This window comes from Equus asinus, chromosome 2 (assembly GCF_041296235.1).
Source record: "Equus asinus isolate D_3611 breed Donkey chromosome 2, EquAss-T2T_v2, whole genome shotgun sequence".
In the NCBI taxonomy this organism is placed as follows: Eukaryota; Metazoa; Chordata; class Mammalia; order Perissodactyla; family Equidae; genus Equus; species Equus asinus.
Window position 1 is genome coordinate 10619546 of NC_091791.1, and position 22916 is coordinate 10642461.

Consider the following 22916-nt stretch of genomic DNA (forward strand, 5'->3'; position numbering starts at 1 on the left):
AGTACAATATAAACAAAGAGTAAATTTTAAGACTTCTACTGAGGCAATAATACCATAATGGTTGAGTCCAGACTTCAGTATCAAAAGGATTGGATTTTGGGGCCAGCCCCAAGAAGTTAAGTTCACGTGCTCTGCTTTGGTGGCCTAGGGTTTCACCGGTTCAGATCCTGGGTGCGGACATGGCACCACTCATCGGGCCATGCTGAGGCGGCATCCCACATGCCACAACTAGAGTATATAACTATGTACTGGGGGGCCTTTGCAGAAAAAGAAGAGAAACAAATAAGATTGGCAACAGATGTTGGCTCAGGTGCCAATCTTTTTTTTTAACAAAAGATTGGATTTTAAACCTAATGTGATTTTGAACAAGTGCCTAAGTTTATTTCCAAACCTGTAAAATGGGAGGTGGCTCTAACTATAAAAGGGCAACAATGAGGGAGCCTTATGATGGTGGAATTGTTCTTTATCTTGACTGTATCAGTGTCCATATCCTGCTTATAATATTTTACAACACTTTCCAATGTCATCACTGGGAGAAACGGAGTAAAGGGTACATAGGAGCTCTGTATTATTTCCTACAACATGTGAATCTACAATTATCTCCAAATAAGAAGTTTAACTAGTCATTTGAAAATCTTGACTTAAATTGTATATTAATTTCAAAACTATCCCAGGCAATTAGATATCTTCTCTAATTTTCTATGATGAGTGAAATAAAGTGAAATAGACTCCAGATTACTTTATTTTAAATTTAGCGATGACAGAACCAGAAGGTGGCGCTATTACCACATGAATACACCATGGTAAGGCACCATTCACTTTAAATGTCGTAAAAGTGGAATTATAGGACTTTATCAAATTTGTAAACCTCAATTCAGCAATATTTTCAATACATGTCTTACGTGAGGTTTGAAAAAATACAACTTTCATAAATCATTGAAAAGTGACATATACAATCAATCAATTTTGGATCTATATAACATGGAAGATTACAAATGGAAAATACAAACCCATCTAACTAAGTGTATTCTTCATCATGTCCTATGTGGGCTGTCAAACCCTTCCAAAGACAAGAAAGATTCTTACAAATCTGGTATTAGCTGTTACATCATTGTACTTCTGATACAAATATTTCCTGCCTCACCAACTGTTCACAGGACTTTTGACAATGGTGTGAGCACCACTTAAAATTCCTGAACTGCAACTAGAAGTAAAAAGCAAGCTGAGAAAGGGATCTCTTTCGTTATGAAAGCAACAAAGTTTTTAGAACACTCTCATTTTGGGTTTTTAAAAATAAAAACATTAAAAATACTTTTCAGGGAAAGAAAATTAAGTTGCACCAATTAATAAAAATTACCGAGACAGATCTCCTTTACCCAATTCCTTCACCATCAGATACACAGCAGGCGTAGACTATTTGTTACTGGCAGCGGGTGTGTGCGCACTGGGCTCTAATGCTTGATGGCAAGCTTGGACGAGTGCATGTCAACAGCCCCTCTGGGGGTCAGGAGCCCTCTGCACTCAGCCTTCCTCATGTCATGTCCAGTCTAACAATAACCAAGCAGTGCAAAAGCAGCCGGGCAATTCAAACTACGCTCTGAAGCCAATATATTTAATTTGACTTTTGAGAATACGTTTTTTAATTAAACAAAATAAGCAAGCTCTTTTTTCCAGGAAGATTCATCTTTCCTTGTGCAATTTCATATCAAGTTAGGCCTTTCAAAGGTTACCAAATAATTAGTCTGTCCTTCAATATGCAAATTCAAGTCAATCAACCAAACAGACTTTGTACTAGTTCCATTTACTTGTTCACCCAAGAGCTGAACCAAACCAAATGAGAAATAAGTTAGAATTAATTTTGAGCAGTTTATTCTCAAGTCATTACAGTGTTCAACCAGTCCGACACATAAAGATAACAGACACTGAAGTGAACATTGGGAAGTGCACGTACATTCCCATTCTGAAAGAAGACGTTATATATACAGAAGAAAATGCAGCAAATATTAAGGTGTTCAAAGTAAATTTTTGACAATTCAGATGTGACATATTTACAAGAAAAGTATAAGTTTTAAAATAATTAAATAATTTTCATAGAATTATAAAAGTATTGAGATAAATATTAAGAGACCCTGACAATCACAAGAACATTTTCCTATGCTATTGAATACAAGGGTAGTTCTATAAAAAGTCCCAAAATAGAGCTAGTATTTTGCCACTATGAAATATATCAAATTATCAATACCAAAATATGTTAAAACGAACATGCAATGCAGTAGCTGTACCAAAGAAACAGCATCAGGCTCCTGAATATCTCAAACCATCTACACAAGATTTCTTAGGTGTGTTCATGAAAAAGGAACTTTCGAAAGAGCCGTTATAGGATATATCAGCAGAAAAGTGGTAACTACTTAAAACCTTTTCATTCTATCATTTTCAAATATAGCTGCAAAAAAGAAAAAATCTAAATGATTTTTTAAAATATTAGCTTATGAGTAAAAAAGTTGAAGTGGTGCATTCTTTATGCATTTGGATTTTTAAACTGATGCTATCATAATCCTAGTAGAATAGATAGTAACCTCTGGACCCCACTCTGTAGTAGGAAATCTCTCTCCTCCAACAAAAAGTCAGCTTAGAAAATGAAAAGGAGGAACAGTGACAAGTATGAATTCAAAACAAACAGTACTGTAAAATAGCAAAACATCATCAAAATAGCAGCATGTGAGATTCAAGACTATTTTCTTAAAGCAAATGTTTAAGACTGAACCGTAAAAATGGTACTTGCCCTACCTGGTCTGTTATTCAACACCAGAAATAAAAGACTTTTTAGAGAGGTGTAAATATCTATGATATCCCTGTGACTACACATATACTCAAATTTGTGTTTTAAAACATATTGCACAGGCAGCAGAAAGACAGCAGTCTGGTATCTCTAACATAAAATACCTTATTTAACACATTAAACTATGCCACTGAAAATTAATTTTATCCCAACATTTAAAACCAATCATGTAGGACTTTTGAGCTCATAACATCCCTAAAGAAGATGAAGAAATATAGGCACCTGAATACAGGTTATTAGTGACAAAAAGTAAAGGCTACCATCGCATGACTAAGGGCAGCATGTCTTCACATATAAACGTGAGGTTTCTCACTGATCCAAATATAGAAGAAAGAATTACTTACAAAACTTTGATAAGAAAACCAGATCTCTCAGAAATTTCACACCAAATAATTTTCATGGAATAAAGCAATGACCGCCGCCAAATCCTGATTAAGCGTTTCAAACAAATGTCCAAGATATGGTTGTTTGAACTCTAATTTTCCCCTTTTCTCCACCCTGGTACACCTACAACCCTCACTAATGGTCCAATACTATCCGCCATTCAAACTCACCACTCACCTCGAGATCCAGAGCATCGAAAATGGTTATTTCAAAACAGTCCACATCGTAGTAGAAATTTTACAGCACCACAGACATCATGAGTTTAGATATCTTAGTCTGGCAATATTTCATTCAATAATATTAACCAGTAAGAATGTGTAAATATTGAACATCTAATAGGAAGTCATAGTAGCATTTTAAAAACAACCAAAATAATAAGCATTTTTAATGTTTTCAGTTGTTAAACATTTAAACTGTCAAATTCACTAAAAATATCACACACATTTTTATCACTCGAATGAGAGCACAAAGCTTCAGACAGTTGATACTGAGACACTTAGGTTTTCTTTCTTTTTTTTTTTTTTTTTTTAAAGAAATTACGTTTAGTTTGGCCACTCCCTAGATTCTTGGTTTACCAGCTTATAAAGAGTACATCTCAGAGGCAGTATAATATACGCACTTAACCAGTCTACTCTTTCTCATCTTTGGCTAGAAGCCTCATGAAAGGAAACGCAGCAGTTGCTGCGGCGGGGCAGGCTCTGCGTGCTACCACCTTACACATCGCTCACGGGAAGGCTCGCATCATCCAAGTCCACGGGGTCACGATCTTTTTCCTGAGGGCCATTTGTACTTTGAGGTTTTAGCAGAGCTTGTTCAGTCACTTTGGAAGCTGGTTCTCCTGGAGAGACAGTCTGGACCTTGAAGTTCCCTGGCTTGACCTTGGCAAGAGATTCGTAAAATCCTCGCTTCTCCACGGTAAAGCTTGAGACCAAAGAGTTGCTGCGAGAGGCTGCGGAATGTGAGGCGGCGGCTGCGCTGGCGGGGCGGAAAGCGTATTTGGATTCTGAAGGACAGCTGGAATGCTCCTGCAAAGAGGGGTGGCGGTCGGACACAGTCAATCATTAACGGCAGGGTTAGTAACTCAGTGAGAGACTTTATTCTCTGAAAAACAAACAGAACAACACACGCACGCAGAGCAGAAGCACGAGCCATGCAGCATACATGTGCAAGTTCCTTCCCAAAGCAATGCATTTTTAGGAGTGAGCTTAAAGCAATGAAGCCAACAACCATTTCCACTAAGAAACCAGTTCTGTCACCAAAGCCAAATTTGGCAGCTCTGACACTTTAAAGACTCAGTCAGCCTAAGCCGGAATACAGTGTTCCAACGGCAACTGAACTGTGTTTAAAAGGGGGCCGACCAGCTTTATAGTTTATTTAAGATTATATTCTCAATCTATACTAGGAATTATCCCACATATTTCAGAAAGATAAAAAACGAAAATGCAGACTGTAAAAATGAAAGGCCATATTTCTTTACTAAGCAGAATTCAACATTTTTCAAACCTATTATTTCATCTGGCAGTCTGACAACCTTAGTTTTCGCTTCAACATTTTTCAAACCTATTATTTCATCTGGCAGTCTGACAAACTTAGTTTTTGCTTCCCTGAATTTCACTGCAAACAATAATAGCATAGTTTTTTCACTTTTTATTTAATTGCATTTATTTAGTTTTGAGTATGGCATACATATGGCTTAAGATTTTAAAAGAAATAAAGGGAACATATTTAATCATTTACTAAAACTGTGGCAAAATAATTATCAGTTTGACTATTAATTTCAGTTTGCTTCTAACTAAATCAAATCTAAAGATATCCTTAAATATGACCATTCCAAATGCATTGCCATATGGTTCCTAGCATATTGTGTTCATTTATGATACTAGTGACTTTGAAAACAAAGTGCTACAAATTACCAGAACACTACAGATTCTCATTAGATGGCTAAATCTCAGCTGAGATTTAAAATGCCATGCAAACTATAGTAATGTAGTGTATCCAATGCATATGCATGCAGGAGTTCGCACATATCATTAGAACAAAGGTGCATTTCAAGTGGTGTACTATTAAAATTTTTCAAAATATAAAAAATATAGAAATTGAAACTCTTGTGTCAATTCAATAAATTAATTTTTAGAAGATAACAATATGAATTTTTCAATTAGTAAAGTTCTATTTTTTTCATTACTTATCTTTAAAAAAAAATTTATATCCAACTTGATGACTGTAGTGAAATAGTTTGTGTTAGTGTTGACAGAGTCAGTTACGATAACTGCAAAGGCAGTTTGGTTAACTCAACTTTCTATGACCAGTTGTAAGTAGTGAGTAAGTCCGGCCCTCTAGTAAGAGGGCACGTTTGCGTGAGAGCCCACATACGTGCTGCAGTCCCCAGTTCTTGATGTATACCTCTGTATACAAGGATTCGACAGCCTTCTAGCCTGCCGCATCTGGAACACAGTGCAAAGCTAAGATTAGAGTTAACCCATCCTGGGGAGAGGGAGGAAAAGAGGAAGTTCTGCTGATAGGTACAGCTAGACGGTCCATTTGCCCCACCACAAAGCACAAAACGCAAACGCCCTTCTCCAGCTCTCCCTCTGCCCAAAAGACATTGTTTATGCAGAGTCTCAGACTTGACTGCTGAAAAGGTCACATGAAGCAAGGCAGTTACAAAATTAACCCCTATCAAAGGGACTTCTGAGAGATTCCAAAAAGGATACAGGGAGAACAACTTAAGAAATGAGATAGATGGATTTGTTTTTACTGATCTGTAGTTATTACTACCAGGAAACTATTAAAAGACAATATTACTATGAGGAAAATACCAAAAGTATAGAATATCCAGCATTTACAATGACTCTAGACAAGACAGGCTATCATGCTACATATATTAGACTACACTCTGCAGATGGAAGTGTTACATTTCAAGACACTTAAAAGTCTTTCATTTCTCAGTAGAATTTGTATTTTCTGATCAGAGACCAGTGACTGAAGTATTTTAAAGCCAAATCTCATTCCTATGATGTACCTGAACATGATAAATTAAAAATTAAAAACATTTTTCTTACTATTTCCAAGTATGTTTAACTGTTTCAATTTTATTATCACACTATCACAAAGACAATTATGATAGAAGCTGCAGCCTTTTAAATTAACCTACTAGAAAATGAGAATGAAAATATGAAACGGAAACTATGGACTGAGAGCACTGAATCATATTTAAGGTTGCAGCTGCTCAATGGTCTTATGGTACTATTAAGCTAAAAAGCCCTTAACTGAAATGAAGGAAGTAAAGAGAAAACTGAGACGTTCACAAACTGCAACACTGCGACTCAAGGTGCCTTAGGTGATCAGACCACACACCAGACTAAGAATTGGTCAAGTCACACCAAATCTAGACCTCCTGACAAGGAAGGACTCCTAAAACAAAGCAAGGAAACGTTCATTCTTTAGTTGCCCTGCTTGTGCATTTAAGACGATACAATGCACAGAAAGTTATGTATACATAACACTACAAGGAAGCATTAAATTAGAAATGCATTATTTTTTTGCAGGTCCAATTGGTATGAAAGTCAACATGCAAATAAATCTCAATACAGAAAGAAATGAGGAGAATTAGGGGGAGAGGAAGGAAAATAAACTGACAGAATGGGGGGACACAAGGGAGCAGCTCCCCGGAGAAGAGGAAACATACCGAAGACGCTGATCGGCCGGGTCCCCGCTGGGCCACAATGGCGCCCGAGACGGCTTTAATCCAACTGTGCATCTCTTCAGGGCTATCAGCCTAAAGGGAAGGACTCAGTCAGTCCATTTTTCTTCAAAATCAGTTCCTTCTTCTATAAATCCAACGTATTTGTTTCGGTTATTATAGTGACAACAACAAAATCATTCTAAGGCAATGGTTTCCAAAAGATTTTAGAAATCACTTCTTTTTTTTGTTTTTTTAAAGATTGGCACCTGGGCTAACAACTGTTGCCAACCTTTTTTTTTTTTTTTTCTGCTTTATCTACCCAACCCCCCTTCCTCCCCGGTACATAGTTGTATATCTTAGTTGCAGGTCCTTCCAGTTGTGGGATGTGGGATGCCACCTCAACGTGGCCCGACGAGCAGTGCCATGTCCCCGGCCCAGGATCCGAACCCTGGGCCGCCGCAGCGGAGCACACGAACTTAACCACTCGGCCACGGAGCTGGCCCCAGAAATCACTTCTTTAAACCAGGTTTTGCTGGGTAAGTTATTACACTGACTCATAAGTAGGGCACTTAATGTTTTAAGATCAAATACATCAAAAAACATTAATGTGAATACTTCTGGAGAGAAAACAAGGAGAGGAAGAAGTCAGAGAAAGATGTCATTTTGTTCTATCTACTGCTTTATTGTCTGGATCTGCTACAGGAATATTTATGTAATTGTGTGGTTAAAAAACCATTTTGGGGAATGGCCCAGTGGCATAGCGAGTAAGTGCACATGTTCTGTTTTGGCAGCCCGGGGTTCACTGGTTCGGATCCCGGGTGCAGACATGGCACCGCTTGGCAAGCCATGTTGTGGTAGGCGTCCCACATATAAACTACAGGAAGATGGGCACGGATGTTAACTCAGAGCCAGTCTTCCTCAGCAAAAAGAGGAGGATTGGCAGCATATGTTAGCTCAGGGCTAATCTTACACACACAAAAACCATTTTGACATCATTTTACATATTATTTTTCTAGAAATAATTTCCAGTAGTACCCTAAATCCTAAAAGAAGTGTTGGCTGTCATATTCCAAAGTTATCATATTCCCTGACAGGACCTTCCCTTCCAAAGCGAATTAAAAACCTTACTATGACTTTAATCCAGTTTAAATAAGACCCAAAAAGGAGTATAAAGATACTGCCTTTTACTCCAAGATTCTAGAATCTAGAAGTTCAAAAGTGTTAAACCCCTTGATAATACTTTTGAACCAACGACACTAACGAGGACTTTTTAAAAGGAAAAACTCAAAGCAGGCAAAGGCAGGGTATACTTTCATTCACTGCAAAGAGGAGCACAAACCTAGAAATGGATTTGGCAAAATAAAAGGTTTAAAAAGGTTCGTCGGCTGACACTTATTTTTGACATAGAAATTTAACCTAAAGAAATAAAAAATTCAGGCAAATTTATGCACAAAAATGTTCACCACTACATTATTTATCACAGTAAACGTATGAAAACTATGTAAATGAATGATCAATGACAGAGTAGTGGAGAGAAAATTTAATAGTGGAACATTCATATAAGAATATGGTACAGTTCTAAAAGGTTTTCAGAGAATTTTTAATGGTGTGGAAAAAATGACCACAATATATTCAACAAATAGGGTATAACACTGTACTTCATATGACCCCATTTGTTGTTTAAAAACATGTATTAAAAAAGGCAGTAAAAAATAGGAATGGTTGCCTGAATGTGGGATTCTGTTTTATAAACCACCCTTTTCTTCCTATTTTTCTATTTTCCAAATTTTTTGCAATAAGCCTATGTAAGTTTTATAAGACAAAAACAAATGTTCTTTTAAAAAAACTTCCAATCTAAATAATTCAACGTGGTAAAAAGTGTATTTTAAACTTAAATACAGGATGCCTATCTACCATTAGTGATGTTATAAGATCTACTATTGATTTTTATTATGAGTATTTGAGCCCCCTTTTTATAAAATTACCAAAAATGATATAATAGAAATTTCAAAACATGTGCAAAAATCATCTACACTGAAAGTTAGCATCTAAGTTAAAATAGCATTTCCCTTCCTCCAAATACTACTTAATTTTATTTGACTAATTCATAGGAAAGATTACCCCTACTTGCTGAATATATGACCTACCAATAATCTCACACATAACATTTTTTTAAGTTGTGAATTACAGTTGTCATATTTTTTGCTTATTCCCATAAGCAACAAGTTTATTTATGCTTATTTAACCTCTAAAATTATTAACTTCTTGTTAGGAGGACCTATAATCTCCAAAGAAGTATCTTACCTGCACATAGAAAGTTCGAGATGATGTTACAATTTCAAAGAGGTTGTCCCTCATCATTATGTCACTGTCGACAAAAAAAATTTCCAACTGTACTTAAATAGCAATTATGTGATATTTTTTCTTTCATTTGAACCAAATATATGTCCAGTACCAAATACATGTCAATAAGAAAATAAATAGTGGAGGTAAAATACCAATTTAACAAAACCAAATTATCTTTTTCAATTTATTTTTGCATTAAATTTTACATATTTTATATAGTTATATATATTTTTAGAAAAGCTTCACAAAATAAGTTTAAAATTCAAAGTTTTCATCCATGAAGAAATCAGTTAGCTCAAAGAAACACGGGCACAGTTAACACATTTTCTTATAATGCCCTATTCTGCAGCAACCTCGAAATACTAAAATTAATAACACATCAATTTGTCAAATATCATAGAAGTTGTTCATATTGAATTTTTTCCTTTCCATTAATAAGCTTACAGATTGTTTCATAATTTTTAACTTTCAAATAAAACAAAAAAATCTCAGTACTTTAATCTGGGGATTTTGAAAGTTCTAGCATATCCCAACTATAAACAGTTAAAACTGAGTCTAAAAGTAACACAGGAAGTACCATCCATAAGCACATGAATCAAATAAGGCCCTCCTGTGGGTCACCAAGCTGCGCAGGCGCCGAGCGGAAGCCGGTACTTACCTCTGCTTACACTCCTGGACTTTATGAACCTCTTTAAGTGGTATTACGCGCAGAGGTTCCTTTTCCTGGCAAAAAAGCAAACAGATACATGGGGCAAATTGTTAAGATCCTTTTAAGGGTTACTTGTCTTATTTGGAGATCTATGTGAAAAGTATGCTTCTTTCTTAAAGCACATCTAAGATAAATGTACCTTCTTGAACCGTCCAACATCAGAATAGCTCAAAGACTGTATCTAACTTTATACACACTGTGGTTTGAGACAAGGAAACTTGCCTATAACCCATATTCACATCACTTCTTGCCTTAATGACAACATAGCTTATTAAAAGCTACTAACCGCCAGACTGTTCCCCACTGGACCCCTACATACCCTGTAAGTGGAGTACTTCTTCTCTTGGAATGTTATTTTGATATGGAAGGCAACCAGAGTACTTAATACCCAGCTTATTTGAGCTAAATTTAAGAATATCACTTTTATATGAATACATTATTTTAACAAACAAAACTGAGTGAACATTTACTAAGTGCCAAGGCATCTGCTAGGTTTTCAACGTGTTAGCTCACTTAAACCCTCCACAACCCTACAATAATGCACTATTGTTCACCTGAGGGAACAGGGATGATACATGTTAAGTACCTCACCTAAGGTTACAAAACTAGATATAAGACACAAATATAACTAGTTCCTAATAGCATAATATTCATACTATACATTGCATGACATACCATATGCCGTATTTTACTGAATATGACACAGTGAGATTAAGACATACCATTATTTTATGAAGAACTAAGAAAAAATTTAACTGTGGCTGAACACTTTTTTTAAAACCACCAACTTTTCATTAAAGTTCTACAAAACAGTTCATTTTAAAATGATTTCAGATAAAAGACTTACAAAAATAGGACAAAGAATTTCTGTACACACTGCACCCTGTTTTCCAAGATGTTAATATTTACATTTGCTAATCCAGTGTGTGTGTACAGAGAGGTGAATATGGTGTGGCTACATATATTTTTCCTGAAATGCTTGAAGGCAAGTTGTAGATATGATGCACTTTACTACTATATACTTCAGGGGATACTTTCTAAAACAAAGATGTTCTCTATATAACCACAGTAGTTATGAAAACCAGGAATTCCACCATCATGCAACACTGCTCTCTGATCTGCAGACCAGATTCGGATTTCATTAACTGTCTCAGCAGTATCCTTTTCAGCAAAAGAAAAACTATGTATTTTTGGATCCACATTCAATCTGCAAGCATACTTCTATTTAGTGTCATGTCTTAGTCTCCTTCACTGTCTAACAGTTCTGCGGTCTTTCTTTCCCTCTCAAGACCTTTAGAGTTTTAAAGAGTCTAGACCAGATATTTTGTAGAACATCCCTTAATTGGGGTTTGTCTGATGTCAATCTCGCTTACATTGAGGTTATACAGTTTGGGCAGGAAACCACAGATGTGATAATTTCTTCTCAGCGCACCATTCTCAGGGGGCACATGACAGTGGTTTGTCCCATTACTAGTGCGTTAACCCTGATCTCCTGCTCAAGGTCATGTTTGCCAGTGAGTATGAAGTTACTCTTTTACCTTTCGTCATTATTAAGCATCCTGTGGGAAGATACTTGGAACCTTTATAGTCCCCAGTTTCCCATCATAATTTGGCTCATGGGTTTTATCAAACATTGAAGATTTTTGCCTGAAATCATCATTACTACCACGGTTGCTAATCGGTGATTTTTCTAACCCCATCAATTTATCTACATATATTAGCTAACATTTTACTCTAAGGAAATGCTTTTCCTTCTCCATTTATTTATTCATGACCTGTTTTATGCTCTGGGTTATAATCCATTACTATCCTTATTTATTTTGGTGCTCAAATTGTCTGAGTTTTGGGCACTGCGAGCCCCCTTTGAGCTGGCTTATGCTTCCTTTTGACATGTCCTCCATTCTGCAAGACACTTCCTTATTTTCTGTCACAACTAGATCTTTTGGGCTCAGCCTGTCCTTTCCCTGCCCTAGTCCTGAAATCGGCCACTTCTCCTGGGGGCCCTCCTTCCTTTTGTTAGAGAATGGCATTTATATTAAGTTGTCTTGGGGAGAGGCTTTGCCCATCTCTTCTCTTAGCAACAGCTTTCTCAGGATAGATGAGAAGTAATATTTCTGTGAAGTTTTAATTTGTTTCTCTAATTATGAGTGACACTGAATATCTTTTTAAATGTTTAAAGACCATTTTAATTTCTTTGTAAATAAATTGTCTATTCATGTCTTTTGCTTATTTTTCTACCAGATATTTTCCCTTAGGTTTTCTCTCTCTCTCTTTAAACTTTGAACCAACCACAAACTTAGACAAAGGTTGAAAACACAGCACAAAGAACTTTTTTTCCTCAACCATTCCACAGTGAGCTGCTGACCTAGCCCTGACTACCCTGGATATTTTAGTATGTTATTTCCTACAAAAACATCCTTTTAAATTATCACAATACAACCACCAAAATGAGGAAAGTGTCCCCCAAATGTCTTTTATTGCAGGAAAAGAATTCAGTTCAGAATCACACACTGCATTTACTTGTTATATCTCTTTTCTTTCCTTGACTTCCATAATCTTGACTCTATTGAAGATTACAGGGCAGTTATTCTGTAGAATGTCCCTCATTTGGGTGTGTCTGATGTTTCCTTATTAGATTCAGGTTATGCATCCTTGGCAGGACCATCACAGAAGCGATATGCTGCTTTCTTCTCACACTATCCCAACAGGTGGTAAATGATTTTAACTCATCTCATCACCGATGAAGTTCACTTTAATCATCTGATCACCAGATGAAAGGGCTATCCGCCAGGCTGTAAAGTTACTTTTTCCCCCTTTGTACTTAATATGTTTTGTAGATAGGCACTTCGAAACTATGCAATCTCTCATTCCTCGCTCCTATGTACTTCCCTTCACTCACTCAGTCATTCATATCTGTACAAGCTCACGGATTCCTGTTTTATTCAACAGGCAATAATCTGCTACCATCATTACTTATTTTGATACTCAAATTTCCCCAAACTTGGTAAGGGGGAATGTTTTCAAGTTGGATTCTGGGTCCTTCTGATATGTCCCTATCATTCTGTGAGCACTTCCTTGCTTTCTGAAACACGACATTCCAAGCTTGTTTTATATTTTTCTTCCTGTCTCAGCTTTGGAACTGTGCCATCTCTCCATGAAGTCTAGGTTTCTTTCAATGGAAAACGGTAGTTTTCTCAGTGCACAGAGCTAGCGAGTATCTTAGATGCATATAGATCTGTGTAAACACATGAATACATTTACATCCATATTTATTTCTACATCTATCTGTATACGTTAAAAGTTCACATCAATACATACAATTCCAATCTAATACAAAAACTTTCTCCTTTTCTATATTTCTATTACTCCAACTTCTTTGACAGTGAGAAACTTGCCTTCTATTCTCCTTAATATATTTCCTTATTTTATCAGTAAGTATATATGTATTCATTCTCCCATCTCTGCACCGCCCTCTCCCAACACGGATGCCCTCCCTCCTGTCCCTACTCCATGTTGGCCTAACCCAAGAGGACGGCCTCCTCGCCCTGCTTAGGCTCTGACTGTCCACACTAGCCCACTCTAGCTCCTTCCACCCTTGCCCCGCCACCATGGACGCCTACGCTGCTTTGCCTCACCTGAAAAATTGAGGTCTGAGTTGTTTGTGACTGATGGGAGGAAAAGAGGGTAAAGAGGATGAGGAAGGATCCCCTCATTTTTTAAGATTCTTTATATATTAGGGGTATTAATGTTTTATCTCTGACATATATTACAAATATTTTCTCCAGTTTTTCAGCTGTGCACTTAAATCTTTAAAATTACTGAAAAAATTTTTAAATCCTTATCTTTTAGAGACACATACTAACATAATTATAGATGAAATGTGTCGAGGATTTGCTTCAAAATACGAAGGGGGAAGTGGGTGTTGGTACATAAGAAACCAAACTAGCCATGTGTTAATAATTCTGAAATCCGGATGATGGGTATATAGGGGTTCAGAATACTATTCTATCTACTTACTTTATGTTTAAACTTTTCCATGATCAAAAGGTTTTATAAAGAAAGCCTTTTATACTTCAATCATCAATTTTCACCATCTATCATTCTTGAGTATATATAAAAATATACAAGCAAAATAAATTGGTTAAGGTTTCTTAAAACTTCACAGCCAGATTCCAGCTCTTCTGAATCACTTTTTGACTGGGAGCCATCACTGTCAGTTTTTCACTCCATATCATTTTCTGTGCCAAAAAGAGCACTGGTGATGAAGCATTTCTTAAGAATGTTCTACTGTGTCCCTGAGATTTTCTTCCAAGCTGTCAGCACCCTGTTCTATAGGTTTTGATGTTGCTGTCTTCTGGATCTTACCCAAAGATGCTGTGCACGCAAGCAACAACCACAGCACAGCTGCTACTGAACTGCCTTCACTGCAGCAGCTCCACGCCACTCCAAGATTGCAGAAATGGTAACATGTAGGGGGGAATAAGCAACTTGGTAACTGATAAAGGTCAATAATTATAAATATATTTAAAGTTTTCAGATTTACTGTTTTCTAAATACTTAACACATTCCTAAATACACATAGTATAATTTCCTTACCTACTATGAAAGTTTAGTTTCTTTCATCTCAGATTTTATAGCATAATGTCCACAAGTAGGTTTTCAAAATTTAGTAACATAACAGTTCTTGTCTAATTATAATGACTGTAGGTGACAGGGAGACATGTCAGTTTCTCTGGGAAAACTGAGCTCCTGAAGGCCGGAACATCGCTGACTGCTCTCCTTATTCCCAGCTCCCAGAAGAGCACGCCAGGGCCACGGAGGGCTCAGCTCAACGAATGTCTGTTGCATGAACGACTCTTCCCAAGAGTACTGGCATTAATTAAAAGAAATGAATCAACCTACCAACCAAGCAGAAGTATAACCGTCTGAGACACAAAGGCTGGTACTTTTTAAAACAAGTAACTACTACTTCCAATTGAGGTCCTTAGAATGTGAACTCTGAGAAAGGCCACCATGCTAAAATGGCTATCCTTAGCCATTCTGTTATGCCATTTTTCATTCATTCAAAAACACTTATTATCTACCAAGTCCCAGGTGCTAGGTTCATAAAAGGGTACAGAAGAGAATCTCTGCTCTCAAGAAGCTTGTGAAGTTAACTGGAATGACAAGCAGGCACACAATTCAATTACAAAACACAGTGGACAGTATTATGACAGAAGTGGGCATCGGGCACCATGGTGTGGAAAGAGAAGGCACTTAATTCAGAGTCCAAAAGCTCCGCAGAAGAACAGACACCTGAGATGAATCTTAAACTATCCCCTTTCTATTCTCTAGTACTCTGCTGTAGTAACCACTAGCTATGTGTAACTATTTAAATTTAAATTAACAAATATTAAATACAATCAGTTTTAATTTTAAAATTAAATAAAGTCAGGCTCTTCAGTCACACTAGCCATATTTCCAGCACTCAACAACCACAAGTAGCCAGTAGACTCGGCCACTGCAGACACAGAACATTTCCATCAATGTAGGAAGTTGTACTGGACAGTCCTGCTCTGGTGCCTTCATTCAAATAAAGTATATAGGCCCCCCTCAAAAGTCCCAGAAAACAAGCAGAGGCAGAACAGACGTGTAAAGTATAGAATTGCATCCAATTTATCCAACAATCTATTGCGGAAGCGGGTCACATGATGAGAACATTTTAAATAAGGATGTTACTCAAGTCAAAGAGGGAATTTCAACCTTTGATTCTACGTTCAGAAAGGACAAAAATGTCTCATGTGAAGAAACTGAAAAGTCAATCTGAAATAGGAAAAGAAAATGTCAAGAGAGGGTAGGGAAGAGAAAGCAGAAATACAGAGTTAAATGTTGACTTTCAGAGACTTAACTCCTTCCACCACCTCCTCCAGTGCTCTTTAAAGGAAATTTGTAGACCGAGGGATTCTGATATTCTTAATTCTTTCAAGGTGGAATGCCTTTGAAGATATGATCTTTTCATTTAAGATTTATTTAACAAAAACACCATTAACTAAAAGCATCACAAGAAAATAAACTGAACCATACATACTGCTCAAAACCAGATTTAATTATTTTAAAAATACAAAACAGGACAAGAAGTTATATACATATAATCACCACAGCGTAACACTTCGCAAACATTTTAAAGCAACATTTAGGAGACAGCAACATACCAGTTCAGATTTGAAGTAGCCTATTGTGTTTTCATCCAACTGAAAATATCTTCTCTTCCAGTTTTTCATCTACCAGAGATGAACACAGACGTAAGACTTCTGTTTCTAAGAATGCCAACTGTTAATAACCACTTAATTATTCCGATATGAACCCACAGTCAGCGATGTCAAGCACTGGAAAACCTCACCACCCTCCCTTAGTGAGGAGACACACGAAACTTCACCTCTTTTGCTATGCAAGCCTCGAACTCCTAATTCAACTTTGGTGGCCAGATTTTGGCTTTTATTATATGATTTTTAAATACAGTTTCATATTTTTACTTTTCTAAATGTTTAAAAAAAAAAAAAAAAAAAAGCACTTCCCCATCCTCCCCCCCACAAAGTGAATGCTATCAGGAGTCCGAGAACAAGCACAGGAAATGTCACTAAACCACATCGAGTTCCTGCGTGAATCCTTCTGCAGGTACTTTATACTTAGGAGTAAGGCAACAAACATTTAATAAAGTGAACCTACTTTGTACAAATTATTTTTTGTCAACGAAATAGACTTTTTGTGGAAATTTCACTATCTCTAAGGGTTGGTATTTTGGTCTTAAAGAGTAAAACAAAAAGAAAGGAAATTCTCCTTAAAAGCCCTAACCAACACAGCACGGTGTCAGGGCCTGAGAATTCCGACTTGACCTGTAGGCGCGCTGGAGGGAGACACCCGCAGGCCTCCCCTCTGCTCCCCTCAGCCTAAGGAAGGTCAGGCAACTGGGGCTGAAAGAACCTTCCCTCAACCCACCTAAGCTAACTGGAGTTGCCAGAAAGTGACGTGAAGTCAAACAGAACTACCAGGAGAGCTCCAAGTTCTTCTTCGCTCACAGCAATTCTTTTATTTTCAGATTTTAAAGTTTATCTTCTTATGAAATTCAAAGATTTAGTTCACATAGAAAGAATGGCAAGTTTTAGAAAGGTACTTTGGAACCTCAGAAATAGTGGTAAATTTCCTTGCTCTTCCCAGAGCCCCCAGCCTAGATCTGGCTGAGGGGACCTGGGCTAACCCATAATGGCTCTTACTGAGGACCAGGTGTTGCGCTAACTACTCTCTTCATTTGCACCTTTCAAAACAACATCTGGATGGTGGGTTTTATAATACGATTTTCCTTAAAAAGAAACTGAAAGCCTGAGAGGTTAAGTAGTAGCCCAAGGTCACAGAGCTTTCTACTGAGGCCGGCCCAACACCAAACCAAGCAAGCGATCCTTCCACACCCCACACTGCTGCCCTTCTTTCCTGCCGTCTCCCTACTAGAACTCTTTCTCTGACCCACTCCCAAGGGGGGAGAAAGCAAAAGAAAAACTTTGAGCTGTGAGGAAAGCTCATTTAAAACTAAAGGTCAGGGGCCAGCCCGGTGGCGCAGCGGTTAAGTGCGCATGTTCTGCTTCTTGGCGGCCCGGGGTTCACCGGTTCGGATCCCGGGGCAGACATGGCACCGCTTGGCACGCCATATTATGACAGGCGTCCCGCATATAAAGTGGAGGAAGATGGGCATGGACGTTAGCTTGGGGCCAGTCTTCCTCGGCAAAAAGGATTGGCAGTTAGCTCAGGTCTAATCTTCCTCAAAAAAAACCCAAAAAGAAAAACAGAAAAAAACTAAAGGTCAGTGGTAATAAGCATTAACTTGCCCAGCCGCCCACAGACCAAGAAAATAATAGCACTGAGTTATGAACACAGAATAACCCCTATGCCGCCATCTGCCTCCTCCTCAGCGTGCTGGTCTCTCACTTTGGGTCTTTCGCAAAACAAAGCAAACAATTTCTATGCTGAGATTTTGCTAACTCACACTAATTTTTCATTATCTCACATTATTTTGTTAAGCTACTCACCACTGCTCCTTGTTTCACACAATATCCAGCTTTGATAATTGCACTGTCTGAAGGTGGTTTAGGAGAAAAGTAAGGAAGATGGCTTTGGGACCGTTTCAAATTATTTCTGTCAATACTTTCACCACATTCGTTTACCTCTTCTTTCTAAAATGAAGCAAAATAAAGAAATTCTTTTCTTGCTGGTTTAGCTTCAAAGCATACCTGCATTTCACGTTGTTATCCTAGTAGAAAATCTTAAAATCGAATCTTAGTTCAGTTAGGAACAAGGACTCTGAAGTGAAGAGTTTTCTAATTAACTTGAGATATTTAGTTATAACTTTCATATCATTGATTAAACCACAGATTTCTACTTCTTTTGTTCTGCTGTCCCGCCACCAGTGCTTTTTTGTCGGGGGAAAAGGGTAGGGAGGTTTACTATTTCAAAATAATTAAATAGATTCACAGAAAGTTGTAAGAAAAAATGTACAGGAGGTCCTATGTTCCCTTCAAACGGTTCCCCCAGCAGGGAAACTGTGTAACTATAGTACATTATCAAAACTGACATTGGAACATTCCACAAAACTTATTCGGATTTCACCAATTTTACATGCACTCATTTGTCTCTGTGTATGTATCATTCTCTGCAATTTTATCACATGCAAATTTGTGTGACCGCCACCACCACCAACGTGCGGAAGCATTCATCACCACAAGGCTCCTGTGGACTAGCGCCTTAGAGACCCTGTCCCCACTCCCTTAGCAACCACTAATTTGTTCTCCATCTTTACTATTCTGACATTTAGAGAACACAAATGGAATCACACAGCAGATGACCTTTTGAGATTGGCATTTTTCACTCGGTATAATTCTCCAGAGATTCAGCCAGGTTGTTCCTTCTATCAGTAGCTCGCCCCTTCTTATTGCCCAGTAGTATCCCTAGTTTGGATGTACAACCAGTGGTTTAACCGTTCACCTGTTAAAGGGCACTGAGTTGTTTCCAGTTTTTGGCTATTAGGAATAAAGCTCCCATGAAAATTCATGTACAGGTTTTTGCAGGGACACAGTCTTCATTTCTCTAGGATAAATGCCTAGGAGTGCAAATGCTGGGTCACATGTAATTACAAGTTCACTTTTATAAACAAACTGCCAAACTGTGCTTCAGAGTGGCTGTACCGTTTTACATTTCCACCAGCTGTGACTACTAGTGACTCGGTTTCTCCTCACCCTTATCAGCACGTGTGGTACCATTTTTATCTGAGTCGTTCTGACAGGTGTGCAGGGATACCTCAGGTGGTCTTCATCTGCATTTCCCTACTAACAATGGCGAACATCCTTTCTGGTGCTCATTTGCTATCTGTATACCTTTTACCTCTTGGTGAAACGTCTCCTCATGAGTTCTACCCATTGTCTATTGGATCGTTTGGGTTTGTTACTGTTGAGTTTTGACAGTTCTTTATATATTCCAGAGACAAGTGCATGGTTGGCTACGTGGGTTGAAAATCTTTTCTCCCAGTGTGTAGCTCTTCTTTTCATCCTCTTAATAGGCTCCTTCACAGAGCAAACATTTTAAATTTTGATGAGGCCTAATTTATCAGTTTTTCCCTTTTATGTATTGTGCTTTTGATGTCAAGTCTAAAAACTCTTCACCGGAAGATTTTCTCCATTGCTCTTTTCTAAGAGTTTGTCTGTTTGGGTTTTTTTAGACGTAAGTCCAGTGCTTTTAAAAACTAAGTATACTTAGGTTTTCATGCTCCCTAAAGCACTGGCTTCCTGTTTATTTATAGCACACAACAAGCTAGAATCTTACAAATCAACCAAAGGTATATTTTCAAGAACTTCTAAATTTCAAGAGAAAAACTAAGTACTTGAGCCATATCTTGAGGAATTTTCAACCTCTTCTATATTTAGATAGGTCAACAGCACTAATTACGTACTTAACTTGGTAAACTCAGCACTTGCCGCTAACCCAATAGTTACTGAATAAATTAATCATGCAAACAAGATTTATTTGACATTTTCTTGATATCTTTCAAATCCTTTTACATTGAGTAAATATTACTTCATAATTTAAAAACTACATTGCAAAATGATAAAGTGATAAAATACTTTGCAATCTTTTTAATACAGCACCTACCGTGAAATCTTAGAACCTACTGAATAATCTACACCAAAATTAAAACACAATAAAATCTTAATTCTATAAAAAATTGAAACAGCCACAGATACAACCTAGTACACTATCTTAATACAACTACAGACAAACTGTCTTACCCCTTATATCAACATAAGACATAATACAGGTGAATAATCTAGCTATATCTTAACCAGAAGTCTTACAGGTTAAAATCATTACTTTTAAAAACAGTAAATGCATACATACACACAAAAAGTCCAAGCTTATTTTTTATCCAACTTTGGTGAAAAATGTAAGCTCCCACTAGAGCAGGGATTTTTGTTCATTAATATATCCTTTGCCCAGAATAAAGAAAGCACTGAATAATTAATTAATTAATGTGGTAAGAACTCTATTTCCACTAGTCACTCTCCCCTGACACAAGATCTGAAAAATATGGCCCCTAATTTGATTCAAAAGGTTTAAGTGCCAAAGCCTTTTAAGCTCAAAAAGGCATAAAGGTAATGAAAATGCCCAACATTGGCAATACCAATTAATTACTTTAAAATTTTTGGTTTCTAAACTGCTAGTAATTTAATTTGCATTACAAATTCATTCACTCAATTCACACAAGAGATTTAAGCTCATACAAAAATTTTAATTTTATCAAAAATTTTTAATAAATTTATTTTTCATAATACCTAAATAAGATTTGACTTAGCATATCAGTACTTTTGACATAGAACTGAGTCAAAATTACAGCTTTGTTTGGCTCATCTAGGCCAGGTTGTAGAAAAACAGGTTTAAAAAATTACACATATTTGCAAGCTCTTTGACTTGGTAATTTTATTCCTAGGAGTTTATCCTTTAAAAAAATATTATTCATGTCTCTCAAGTTTATGCTACGAGAATGTTCATCATAGCATTTATGGGATAATAGAAAATATCTATATTGGTCTCTGCACCTGGTTCCTGGCATGAGCTCCTGAGACCCTTGTAATTTCCTAAGTGAGAAGAGCACTGGGAGCATCTCTTGCTCTCACAAGGTGACTCTAGATGAGCTCCTGGACAGGGGCTGGTCACCAGAAAGACTAAGCCATGATTAGAAGCTTGAGCCCCACCCTCCATTCTCTAGAGAGGGAAGAGGGGCCGGAAATGGAGTTACTGACCCATCATGCCTACATAAGGAGGCCTCCATAAAAAGCCCAAAAGTACAGGGTTCAGGAGCTTTAGGTTAGTGAACACATGGAGGTGCTGGGAGAGTACCCAGAAAGGGCATGGAAGCTCTGTACCCCTTCCTACATACCCTGCCCTATGCATTTCTTCCATCTGGATGTTCATCTGTTAAGTGTTTATCTGTGATTTGCAAATTTTTTACAATAAATGCATACTTTTGAAATAGCAAATATAAAGTTTTTTTATGAACCGACTTTTATATTAATTCAGAATAAGGTATACTATTTTAGTTTGGATAACAATACGAAAAAGTCAACATACAGTAATTAAACCATGACACAATGGAAGAATTAATTTATTACCTGAGTTGGAGTAATGATGGGCACACCACCAACAATGTCGGTTCTGTAAGACACTTGCTTCTTCCCACACTCACCTTGGCGACTTAGGTTATCAGAATGAGGCTGTGAGTCTGACTGCTTTGGTACCTAAAACAAGAAGTCAAATGAACTTTGGCAACCAGCATTATATCTGAGACTCTCTTTTATCACAGAATTTCCATTTATATAATCATCCATTTAACTAATCACCCATTTACAGATAACTGACATATATATAAAAATATTTATACTGTGTATATATATATCCCTGTCAGTTCCCATCCTAATTTTTCTGTTACAGTGATACTTCATAACACCGTGATCATTTACTGAGTGCTTACTTGGGCAGCCACTGTTTCACACATTTTCCTATTTAATCCTCCTATCAACCCTATGCAGAGGGACGATATCTCCACCGAAGCATTAAGAAAACAGAGGCTCAGAGGCATTAGGGAATGCAGATTCAGATCCTGGCTATGCTGCGTTCTAGCTAAGACTGCATGACTCTCTTCCACACTCAACCACTGTACTACAACCCGTGGATGAGAGCACCTGACACTGCACGGCAGCCCTGCGCAGTTACCCTTCCCTTTCCTCCATTCTTGCCCATGATTCTGCAATGTTCCCAGGACAGGGATCGTGGCATATTCATCATTACCAGCTTCAGGACAGAGTCTACTACTGAAAGCACACTAAGTATTCAATAAATGCTGAAAGACTGACTCAGCGGATGAATCCAAAATCAGTAGGAAAAAGAATAAAATATTTAACATAAATTAAAAGTCAAAATGTTCAAAATAACTTAAAACTTATGAGGAATTTTAAAAAGGGATTCTAATACCTGTAGCAGTGACAAATCGCTCACACGTATAAACAATGACTGTGACTGCAGAATTTGATATAGTAACATTTCACTAAAGTAGAATCAAAGAATTAAAGGTGTCACAAATGTTTACAGCATGTTTTCACTTTTCTTCTGTGGCCTAAGGGAAACTGGCCAAGCAATATTTCTGTCAATAGATTGTTTCATGTAGTCTGAACGATAAGTTTTTAAGGCTTTGACTAAAACATAGAAAGATATGCTCAGTACCAATTACGATGCTGAACGTGATATTTAACCTGTCTCCAGTGATTAACTTTGCCTGTCATGCAGTTAATCCCTGTTAACGGGGTACTGGCACAGCTGTAGGGGACACCATTCACATTGCATTCAAAGACCCAAACCATTTATTAATATGATCCCAAAGC

The 22916-nt window shown here is 37.3% G+C and overlaps 1 protein-coding gene across 12 annotated transcripts in view; it reads right to left on the reverse strand.

Moving 5' to 3' along the window:
• Nucleotides 1–724: 724 nt before the first annotated feature.
• PLEKHA1 (pleckstrin homology domain containing A1) overlaps nt 725–22916 on the reverse strand; it is a 53738-nt gene continuing 31546 nt past the window's right edge. For 3 of the 12 annotated variants that reach the window (XM_070481717.1, XM_044749467.2, XM_070481727.1), the window contains exons 6-13: nt 21651–21776; nt 18021–18164; nt 16155–16223; nt 9913–9977; nt 9213–9276; nt 6912–7001; nt 5627–5667; nt 725–4248 (exon numbers count right to left, since the gene is read on the reverse strand). In XM_070481717.1, the coding sequence (XP_070337818.1) occupies nt 4041–4248; nt 5627–5667; nt 6912–7001; nt 9213–9276; nt 9913–9977; nt 16155–16223; nt 18021–18164; nt 21651–21776 (807 nt within the window). In that variant the 3' untranslated portion in view covers nt 725–4040. Of the gene's footprint in view, nt 4249–5596; nt 5668–6911; nt 7002–9212; nt 9277–9912; nt 9978–16154; nt 16224–18020; nt 18165–21650; nt 21777–22916 lie in introns of all 12 variants that reach the window. The other 9 variants (XM_070481694.1, XM_044749458.2, XM_070481700.1 and 6 more) reach the window with 5 other exon arrangements.